General features: G+C 45.3%; 1 protein-coding gene across 1 annotated transcript in view; it reads right to left on the reverse strand.

Annotated features, from left to right (window-relative positions):
- Nucleotides 1–10,692, reverse strand: part of runx1t1 (RUNX1 partner transcriptional co-repressor 1) — a 54,734-nt gene extending 44,042 nt beyond the window's left edge. Inside the window, exon 1 of the mRNA XM_041955084.1 lies at nucleotides 10,524–10,692. Coding sequence (XP_041811018.1) covers nucleotides 10,524–10,551 — 28 coding nt within the window. The 5' untranslated portion in view covers nucleotides 10,552–10,692. The remainder of the gene's footprint in view (nucleotides 1–10,523) is intronic.
- Nucleotides 10,693–11,775: the final 1,083 nt, after the last annotated feature.

An 11,775-nucleotide genomic window follows, 5' to 3' on the forward strand; every position in this document is an offset into this window, starting at 1 on the left:
GGTTGACTGATTTCATATGTTATTTTTCCCCAAATGTTGAAAAGCTTCCAGCGTAGAGGCGGTTCAGCATTAGTGGCCGCCTGAAAGAGAGACAGAGAATCTCGAAAACACATTAGAGGTCTGAAAGCTGAGGCTCTGAAATTTGGAAACTCATAAATGTTGTTTAACATCTCTCTCTCTCTCTCTTTCTGTTGTCTGTCGCTACCTCCGTCTCCCTCTATGGCTTCTGGCGTCAGTCTCCAGCGGTTTAGAGTCACTGACAAATGTGTCCCACTTGCTTTTCTCTCTGTTTTCAGGGTCTCGTTCTCCAACTGGCCCAGGCAAGCAGGCTTACATCAGAGCCGCAAGCACACAGACCTCACATGCCCTGCCTAATAACCTGATTTTCATTCCAAAACATCCCAGTTTGGAGTGTTATCACTGGTCTGACTGGTACCTAAAGTCTGACGATCTGTGTTTAGTCTGTAAGAATTCTGTCTGATTAATACCACACTATCTAACTAAACTAATTTCTTGACGATTGTTTCAAAGGCTTTGCTCGATGTTTGCAGATGTTTCTCGATTTCAGTCGAACAGCGATTTTGGCAACATCTGCACCCTTTGCATGATGGCTATCTTATTTTGAAACAAACCTTCGTCTCCTTCACATCTCCCCATTTCACCTCGTTCTGTCCCCAATCACCTTTCTCCCTCCCCAGTCTCTACTTTCTGCTCCCTACCCTTTTGTAATCACGATCTAATCCCTTGCAATCAATTCCCTGTGAAGACACCACCCGCCTCCAACATACACATACGCTCACACACACACACGCGCACACACACACACACACAATAAAAGCTGCAAATACTAGACTCAGTCCTCTGCTCAACACACTATTAGCTGCAAAGAGATGGTTTTTGGTAACGTTGTGGTTGCATCAGAACTTGCAAGCACTGACAGACAATGCTTATTGCACTCAAGCCACTTAAATCACTCACACATTGAAGCATCTCAGATTGACAAATAGAGGAGTTCAATGAAAACAGATATTAGGTAAATGCGTGGTGGAGAGTTTAATTATTAACACCGACTGAGCACATTTAGCTACAAGTGTAATCCCTTTTATATGGTAATGGTAAACAAACATGGGACCAGGATAAACACACACGTGCTTCAACCAGTGTGTGTGTGTGTGTGTGTGTGTGTGTGTCCTCCACCCTTGATCAGCTGGTGACTTAGTCTTGTTATTGTCCAAGCAGGCAAAAGCCTGGGGCAGTGCACGACTAATGCATTAGCGTCTTTGGCAGTTAGGGGCATCTGTCGTGTGTGTGTGTGGGTACATGTGTTTGTGTGATTGTGTCTTGTAGCCTTGGGCAAAGTGGCACAACCAAAGAACTGTTATATCCAGATGCAGAGCCTGTGCACAGTATTTTCCTACTTAACCACAATGAAAACCTTATTCTAACATTAACCAGAGCTTTTCTTTTTTTTTTTTTTTAGTTGCCCAGCTTTTAGTTTAGTTGTCTGACCTGCATTTTGTTGCATGGAGCTTAACCAGAGCTTTACTGGCTTAACTGGTAGAAATGGTGCATGCTGCGGTCTCGAAATGGATTTTTATGCTGCATTTTACTGTTAATGTTCATTTCACAAACTTCTGTGAGACTGTGTTGTGTTACAGTAACAACGCCGATTTAACTGATCGTAATTGGCAGTAACAATGAGCTCAGCATGCTTTTGTTAAGCGGCTAAATGACAAAAAGCAGGACATGGGTGTGTGTGGTGGAATGAGCGTGTGTGTAGGTTCCTGCATACAAGAAACAGAAGCGAAAATTAGCATTTGGGATCTTTTGTGTGTGTGTGTATTTCATGCTATCAAATCCTCAAAACACTGTTCACCCTATCAAATACACACCGAGAACATTGCAGACCACCTTACATGACACACACAAAGCTCGGCATGCCTTCATTTTAGATTGACAACCCTGCCATATGGCGCTGAGCTGCGTCTTTGCCTGCATATTCAACTTCTTGCTGTCTGTGAGCATGTGAGAGAGCGATTTGATGAGTGCACACCTGTGTGTCTGTTTGCAGATGTGCGTGCGTGTGTGCGTGTGTGTGTGCACGTTGTGTGCAGTTTGGCTCTTTCTTTCATCTCTCTGAGATGGTTAAATTCGCAAACATAAAGTTGCAGCTGCGCCACAATACGCGATCCCTGCGCAGCTGTGAATTATTATGTGGACAATTTAATATTGCCAAAGAGGAAATAGCAAATTAAGATCTTAGTTTTGCTGTACTGCTAAAATGTTCATTCCCAAATAAACATGTCGTCTTCCTATAAGCGAACTGATGCGATGCATTTCTGATTCTATCACCCTGAGTGGAGGCTGTATGCTCTTCACTCCTAAATGGGTAGTAGAGGTGCAGACAGAGACCCAAGGGTCCTACTGAAATGCTTAAGGGGAAGGGGCTTTCCTCTCACTAAAGCATCCTCAAACTAACAACTAGGCAGTAATTTGTCCTTTCACAGGGGAGGCATAAAAAGCAGAACCCCAAATTCTTTGCAGTTATGGAAAAAGTGAAGAGAGAACAAAAAAAAAAAGCCAAAATACTTTATCTCCCCCTCTAACTGAAAGTTATTACATTTTCTGAATGGTATGACTTTCTAATGGTTAGCATATGTGAATATGTGTGCTCAGAGAGGGAGCAGTAGTTGGGGCTAAGTTAATAGCACAAGCAGAGGGGGAACTGGGAACCCTTGGCTTATAAAGGATACTTGTTTCCCTGCTGCACCAAAAACCAGATGTTGATAAAGAGACATAGGGGGAGGAGAGAAGACAGATGGGCAAGAAATTACCGTCACTTGGGCCAAACATCTTGAAACATCTGCAAAAAAATTTCGAACCTTACAAGGGGAGATGGATTTATACTCTCTCCTGGATTTTTATTGCTCCGTGAGAGCCCTTCTCCCTCCTGTGCTCTGCGCCTTCCCCCAGTGTTACCAGGACTAAAGAGTTTCGCCGCAATCTGGAGCTGTTTAAATCCTGGAAAAAGCTCAGATTCTTCCACAAATGGCTTTATCGGGTAGAGAAGACAAACACGTCCGCACACTGCAGGAGCCATAAAACTTCAGAGCGCGCCGCGGTATCAAGTCCTCACAAGTGCACCATCGCGCCAACTAACTCGATATGAAACACTACTAATGGCAAGGTACGCTGCAGTGCAGGCACCGGCGTGTGTAGACGTCCTGCACACAAGGGGCCAAAAAAACACAATTCATGTTATAATTCTAAAAGTAGAGTTTGGTTACCATGGAGACACATCATCTATGCTACTATGAAACGCGCAGCTGAGGATGACATGTCCATATGGTGAGAGTACGACAGAGGGGTGGAACAGATGCTTTGATGAAAGGGCTGTCAATTGCAAATCCATAAGAGCAGCTGGGGTCATGAATGTATATGAGATGACGCTACAGACAGAGGCAGACAGACATATAGCCGTGCTTGACAGACAGACAGACAGATAGACAGATCTTTCATACTTATATGTCTGTCTCCCAATTCAAAGGTTTTCTGTCAGTAACACTCACACACACACGTCTGAGGAGAAGCAGCTCTTGAGATCTCTGTTTATTCATCGATATACAGCTACAGCCTCACATCTCACCCCCCCTCCCCATTTTTTTTTTACTTAACCACCATTTTCAGCTAAAGAACATGACTTTTTTATCCCCTCTGAGAAAAAAAAAACAACGAGCATCATTATTCCGAACATAATCTTCTTTTTTGGAGGTGGAAATGCCATCAAATATCACTTTTTGTTGCGATAAAATGGGCCGTAATTTTGTTCACGCCGTGGACTGTATCGACTGTGAGCACAAAAACACTTAGCGGGGTGGCTTGCAACAATTCGGGCTAGTGATGGCTGGATGGGGGTGTGGGGCTGAGATGTGGAGAGGGAGCTACTGGGGACAAGATGCACTAGAAGTTAAACAAAATGAGGCTTTTACTTGGCCCCATTTTGGGAAAATGGACCAGCTCCCTCTATTTCTTTATGTAACCCCCACTGTCTCCTCTGCCACTCTCCCTCTCTCTCTTTAAACCACTTTCTAAAATGGCCCTTCCTCGAAATAATTGACACTCTGCGTTTATCATTTGAGGCACCTGCTGTCGGTTTGACAACAAGACAATCGGACGGAGCGAGCGGCCGTCGTCCCATTGTCCCATCTCCCTGTTTGTCTGTGACACTAACTGACAACAGCTGGAAGCCCCCGCTTCCTATACAATACCCATCATGCAAGTCAAATTCAGCCACAAAAGAAAAGGGCCTCATTATTTGGCTGCAGTGGTGTGATTTTAACCAGCAAAGAGAGGAAACAATGATTTAGTTGTGTCCGCTGACGCTAGATAAAAGGCACAGAGTGACTGGAAGTCCTAAAACGACAGCGGAGGCGTCTGCTCTGCAGTTGTCGACTCTATTTTATTACGAACATTAAAGAAGCACATCTTAAATGCAGATGTGTGTTGGCTGTTTGCACCTACTCATACACTCGCGTGACATATGTGAACAAAACGCATGCTCCCATATCCTCACACACACATCTTCCACCTTCTCTTCTTCTCTCTCTGGCTGTAATTGACTGAACACGTCAATACTCGGTGGGGGGGTGGGAGGACAGAGGGTCCACTGTCTGCATCTATTGATCCACGCTTCTCTCTTCCCCTCTCCCTCTCTCTCTCTCTCCCTGTCTGCTGATCTTAATTACACTTCTTTTTACCAGGCTAGCCGGGGCTCCACTCCAGCGGCTGCCCTTTTCATAAAGTATAACGTCCAAATCCATATATCAAAATTAATGAGAGAGAACCAAGCTGTAAATCAAACAACGGGGGTATCCGAGCTGATAAGAAGGGAAGGCGATCATAAATTATGTCCTTTAAAAAGTTAAAAAAAAAAAAAAAAAAAAAAAAACAGCATCAAGAGGGCAGAGAGCGAATTATTTTCACATGCTCACACAGGTTAACGGCGTAGAATTTTTATGGAGGAAGCAACCACGGTTTAGGTGATTAAAACCACCAAAGCATGACGGGGCTGAGGTGAGGTTTCTCCCCACCCTCACTCTCCCTCTCTCTCCCTTAGTTCCTCCTTCTTTGTCTCTTTCTTTGTCAATTTGTCTGATTTTCTGCCTGCCTGTTTGTTTGTTTTAATAGCTATCTGTGTCTGCCCACCCCTCTCTCTCTCTCACACACACACACACACAAGGACAAAAACGACTTTTATGGTCAGGTTTTATGGACTGGTAGCAAAGCAAGCCGGTCCATTCTTCAACAATCGTCCTCTCGTGAACCGGGGAGAGAAAAGGCTCCTAATCGCACAGTTTCACAGCTCATACTCGCCATCAATCAAACCTGTCTGGGTGTCCTCGCCGCTTGTGTGAGAGCCTGCGTGTGTGTGTGTTTGTGCAACACCCCAAACCTCTCCTGAATCACAAAACAAAAGCTATTAGAGATGGCATTTCCACATGTGCCCACACACGTACACGTTTCCTTTTCGCACAAACCCCCACAAAAGACATGAAAAAACACACATGAACATACACAACCCCACACACTTCCTCGACCGCGCCGCTCCCTTCCATTGTCTAATTTTTAAAATGCTAACTGGGTGACAGGTGAATATCGAGGAGGTGAGCGATAACAGCTAACATCTTTACTGGGCCACATTATCACCACTCCGCATCACTAAGAAGTGCCTATTCAGTGGCGTTACCTTTTGGCAGGAGTGCGGGGGGAGACGCACTTCTGTGTGTGTCCTTTTGTATTCATTAGACATACTGTATAGACACCTGCGTGTGCACTTCTACTCACACACACAGTCACAGAATCACATCCAGTGGCTTATCTTTTGGAATAAGAAAAGGGGCTTGTCAGGATGGCACATTGTATGTATGTGTGTTTGTGTGTGTTAGTGTGTGTGCGCGCATGTGTGTGTGTGTGTGTGTGTGTGAGGGGAAGGCAATGTGCATTAGGGCGATTACAATATCAGCCGACTCCAGATGGAGGCAGGAAAATAAACAGTGGGAGAGAGAGAGTCACCGAGAGAGAGAGAGAGCGAAGGGAAAGACATCATGAGAAGGAGCCTAAGAGAGAGATTCTGTGTGTGTGCGTGAGTGTGTGTGTGGCAGTCTGTCTGTGTGCGATTCAGTTTGAGAAAGTGAAGTTAATTAGCAACTCAATCCCAGTCTATATACAGAAGACTGAGAGAGCAGTGTGTGTTTCTGTTCGTGCGTGTGACACAGAGAGAGTGAGTGTGTGTGTGTGTGTGTGTGTGTTTATGTTGTCCTGCACATTTCTGTCAGCGTGTTTTAGTCCAGGAGCTATGATGCAGATACAGTGAGCTGTCTACCAAAACAGAAAAACTACATTTCCCAGCTGTCTGTCTTCACCGACTTCCTGACCGACAGTTGAGGCAAAAGAAGAAGAAGAAGAAGAAGTAGCCTGATTTTCAGGAACAGATCTAATATAAATATGACTTCCCTTTTTGTTTCCTAAATGGCTGGAAGTGTAAAAACACATGAAGAATTAACTGCATCCGTGAAACCTGATGAAGTGTCAGACTCTGCCCTATTGGCCTCTTCTCTACTCGCCCATGAGTCTCGCGTTATCCGGAGTAAAAACACGAACAAGGCCAATAAAATCAGTTTGTAGCGCTCACTGTTGACTTTGACATTATATAAGCCCCCGTAAAGGCCAACTCACAACTACAATAAAACAAAGACCTCTTGCTTTTGTGAGTGCCGGGGAGCAAGAAGGCACACACACACGCACACGCCACATATACAACCTTGCACACAAACACACACGCATTCATGCACCTCCTTTTATACCACTGCTGCTCTTTCATGGGTGATGAAATTCAATAAGCAGTGAGGAGAACTGCCCTCTCGCTGATAACCATCAATGGGCCTATCGATCTACAAGGGCATGTGTGTGTAGGTGCATGCACACACACACACACACACACACACACACACTGATCCCATCTATAATTCACTCTGGGACTTGGTAAGAGACAGCTCTGAATAATCAGAACAGATCTATACATCTTGAAGTAGTGCACAGAACAGTGGTTTTAGTATCCACTTCTACTGTTGACATTTGCCCCCGACTGGCTTCAAATGCTACCAGTGCCTATTTCAAAACACTCAAATCTCAATCCTTATACACACTTTGGCAATTAACAGGCAATGGGGTCAGTGTGTTTTAAAACCAAATAAAACCAAGATGAATATTGTACATTTTTTCTTGCGTAGCATGAAACCCTCCAGGCTGACCCCAACTCTGAGACACTGCAGCTCGCTTGAACAACCAAAAACTCTCGAGAACATGCAGCACATACAGGTCACCAGTCCATAAACACAGAAGCCTGTTCTGTTGAATCTAAATGACAAAACCAACAACCAGCAGTTTTTCTGGGCATCACAGCATGTTACTGCTGCATCGCCCAATAGCCAGCCTTCGCCTTTTGGTGGGAGAATATTTGCATCGACGTGTTGCTGTGAGGAAAGGAGAGCCTTACAGCTGATACGAAAATACCCAAGAGGGCTCCTCGTAGCTGGCATATTAACTCTGTTGAGTCATCATCATCACTTATTCACCGTACAGCAAACCTGGACGGCATCCAGACGTCTGTGTGTCACACTTAAAAGAAGTGCTTTGTAATTACATCACAGCGCTGGAGCCTCAAGATGACTCTGTGTTAAGGGGGAAATCAGTGGGCTTTTTTTTTTTTTTTTACTGTGAAATAAGAGTAATTCATTGTTTGAGGCTGTGATCTAAAAGCTGTGTTTGGATGCAATATAAACCGGCTAGAAAGCTATTATCTGTGGTTAGCATCAAACAGAAAAGGAAAGAGGAAATAATCAAGCTAAAGTGAGTGTGTGTGTGTGTGTGTGTGTCATCTGTGCACCACATTGTGTCACCGTGCAGATGACACACACAGTCTTTTTCAGCATCACTTTCTCAACCTGCCAAACAGGGGTGTGTGTTTGTGTGCATGTGTGTGTGTGTGAGGGCAAAATAAAATGGTTGCCATCGCTTCTGCGAGGCCACGTCCGTGTCTGTGAGCAGCGGTCTGATGCATTTGACCCTATAGCCTGAGAGCTGGGAGGGAGGGAGGGAGGGCGAACAGGTGTGAGGCAGGCTGGTGGCTGGGCAGATGGCCCCTGGAAATGCTAGCTGATGCTGCAGAGCCTGGACCACAGAGAGTTAGCAGCTAACGTTAATACAGACCTGTTTATACAGCGTGCACGCGTGGGTCCACGTGCAACCACATGCACGCACAAACACGGCAATAACCTGCAAACAGCACTTATCATTTACTCTCCCCTCATCACCAGCTTTGTTTACCTTTCATTTACTCCTTCTCTCTCTCTCTCTCTCTCTCTCTTTATCTCTGCAAACACTCACACTCCAGGTAATGGTCTTTTCAGTCAAGTCACTCCTTTAATAGGAGTCCCTTTGGTTAAAGAATGAAAAAAAAAAAAAAAACAACAACAACAAATGACACAATAAATGACAGCCACGGTAACCAGTCCAAGCAGTAAGACCACTCAGTACATCATAATAATAAAAGATGATAACCAGCACTGGCAGTAAAAGATCTGATAATGCTGAATCTCCATTTGGATCACTTAAATAGACTAAATGCATCATGACAGCCCAATAAATACCACTGTGTCTTGGATTCAAGATTTCCTCATTTTAGAATATCTTGTTTTCTTCCAGCTGTTAATGGCTTAAATCAATGAATCATAAACAATTCACCTTTATTTAAAAAAAGACTACATCTGTAGTGGGTCACGCTTTTGAGAGTAGTTAACAATCAGCCTTTGGATGTCTACAAAGCTTTGCATGGGACTATTTGGCATGCGTAAAAAATGTCCAAAGCCCTGTGGGCTGCCAGGAGATATTTTCCTCCCTCTCTAATCCGAGCCGTGAGAACAGTCGGGCATCGACAGCAGGTTGTGCCCCAGCAGCCTCCCTCCCTAACCCGCATGTCTGCTCTTTTCCCGGTCGGGGGAAAAGATTCCCACTGCAGTAAAATATAGCCCAAACCCTTTAATTTCAACCCAACGCCACTGCGTTAAAAACAAAATCCCTTTCTGTTTTCTTTCTTTCTTTTTTTTTTTTTCTTTCGCGTTTTTTCGGTTATGTCACGACTACAAAGTCGCAGCGGGTGCAGGAGATGGAAACTTCACATGGGTTTGAGAAGATGCGTTTGACAGTTGTGACAGAGCTCCGGAGGATGTTTTCAAATGCAAACTCTGAAATGCAAAGTCTCTCTGAAAGAGGACGAGAGGAGAAGGAGGGGAGGAGGCTGAGCACTGAGGGATGGCAAAGTCGCTGCATCACAAAAAAAAATTAGAAATAAATAAAAATCAACACCACCAAAACAACCACAGGCGCAATTTCTCGGAACCGAAGCATTTATGACAAAATATTAATTCTTATCTTTTAGAAACACAGTGAACACCAAGTTTAGGACTATCCTGTTTATTCGGTGAGAACTTCACCTGTCCTGTTTTTTTATTTTAAAGCCCGCACGCTCTCAGTGCCACAGTAGTGTCCATCCCGCGCAGAGGAGCGGCGATACGCGCCTCGCCATATAACTGGCCAAACTAAATCTGAGTGTCCTTGCTTTCCGGGGACAATCAGCTGACATGAAGGCAAAGAGGAAAGAGGTCCTGGCAGATCGAGAGGGAGTCACCAAACTTGACCCGTGAACTTAAGCCAGCCTGTTGCCTGAAAACGAGTCTCCATCCTGCAGGTTCAGGCTCATGAGGCGAGCTCTGCTTTTCATGGAGACAGCGGCAAGTTAGTGCCACTGTTTAAACAAACTGAACTCATTTATGGAAAAGCTAATCATCCCTCTGATAACACAAAAACGCATCAGCTAGTGGTTCTTTGCTGTAAAGTGCAGCGCTTCAGACACAATGAGGGGTTTGGCAGGTTATTTAAACGCTCCTCGTTCGGAGAGAGCGGCAGTCAGTCGTGTAATGTTCGGGCACATATCCGATCGTCAACTTCAATCCCTTTAACGGCGGCGAATTCATTAAAAGAAAAATCAATTTTCACTGCTCAGCCATATCTCCCATCAGAATGAAATGTGTTTGTAGGCACAACTATTACGCACAGCTCAGACGCGCAATGTTCGCTCGTGCTGGCAGATTTTGTTACCTCGTGCAATAAAAATAAAGCGAAACTAAAATATTTCAAGCAACAGTGTGATAGTTGGCTACATGCACGGTGTGTTTTTACACACATCGCTCTACACCTATTAATCTGGAGCACCGCAGTTTCCGCTTTCTTTAGATTAAAGCGCATTAAACAAAGCACAGTTGATAAACGTTAACTGCATAGCGGGTCAGCAGCCTTTTCAGGGTTTCTTTTTCTTAATTTGGCGCACACATGTCTGTGTAAGGTCACAAAACACTCAAAGCCAAGGTGGGAAACATAATCCCTACAGCAAGAGAGAGGCCACTTACACTGAAAAGAGGCAGAAATTCCCACCATGCGGTACGTTGATGTGAGAGGGCTAAATAATTTCCAGTCCTTTTGACTCCGCGCAAGGTCCCCTCGATGATCCGCTTGTGTCGGGAGGACGAAGGCTACAGAGTCCGGCCAGCTCTCAGGGGCTCTGGCGGCGTACTCCCAGCAGCTCGGAAATGTGGTTCAAACTCCGACAAAAGAAGAAAGGGCAGCTCACGGCTCGCAAGAAGTGTCCAGTCACTGTGGATGGTCGGGATGGAAGAGCCGGGAGTGCTGTAGGGGCGCAGAGGCGGAGAAGGAGGAGAGATGAGGCAGAGATGGAGAGGGAGGATGCGGTAGTGCGCAGGGCACCTGTCTGGCTTTCTTTCGCACTTTCCTCCAAAATCCTCTCAACGTCGAGTCGATGTCGGCTGTAGAAATCTGGGGCTTGGATGTGAGAGAAATTCACGCACACACCCTGGCTGGCGGGGCTCCTTGTTTTCTGCTTCTCCGTTGGCGTGGGGAAGAGGAGTAGCGGCACTCTGCCTCCAGTCGGCGGTGCGCAGCAGAGCCAGGTGGCGGTGGGCGGGACCGGAGCGCCGCTGAGGAGGAGGAGGAGGAGGAGGAGGAGGCGGCGACTGGGCAGCAGCCAGCATCTGTGTGTCCTAAAACAGGTTGGAAAACGCAGGGTCAGGTCAAGTCGAAGTGTTTTACTGTACAAGTGGCTGCCGAAGCTTTTTCACGTCAAGGGCTCCCAGGGAGATTAGCCACCCCCAAGAGTTTTTTTTTTCTTCCCTGGGGCGTGAGGGAAAGCGTGTCATCACATCAGCCAGCATTAAAGGATGGAGTCATTTTTTTTCAAGCCGTGCGCACGCTTAAGACATCACTGGTCAAAGTAGTGGTTTGTCTTGTCCATACTGGTCTGTGTTCAGCCAAAGCTGAAAAGATGCTTCAGCAAGTCCGAGTTACTCAGTTTTAACATATGAACATCCCCCGGAGAGATGAAAACATCAGATCTGTGTGGAGCGATGAGGAGACTGCGACCATCCTCAAATTAACCAAACATATATACGTTATTTCCACTGTTTTCTACATCTTCTCCATGGTTTGAGGTTTGACCGATTCTTTTTCAGTTTACCTCAACGTGCTTTACTCCTAATATTCACATTTGAATAGAAACGCACATTAATTTGCACTTTCTTTTGCTGAATTTCTAAAATGTATGTTAAATTGGGAAAATGGGAATTTGGCTACTGTCTAAGAGGCAAC

This window comes from Chelmon rostratus, chromosome 16 (genome assembly GCF_017976325.1).
Source record: "Chelmon rostratus isolate fCheRos1 chromosome 16, fCheRos1.pri, whole genome shotgun sequence".
NCBI lineage: Eukaryota > Metazoa > Chordata > Actinopteri > Chaetodontiformes > Chaetodontidae > Chelmon > Chelmon rostratus.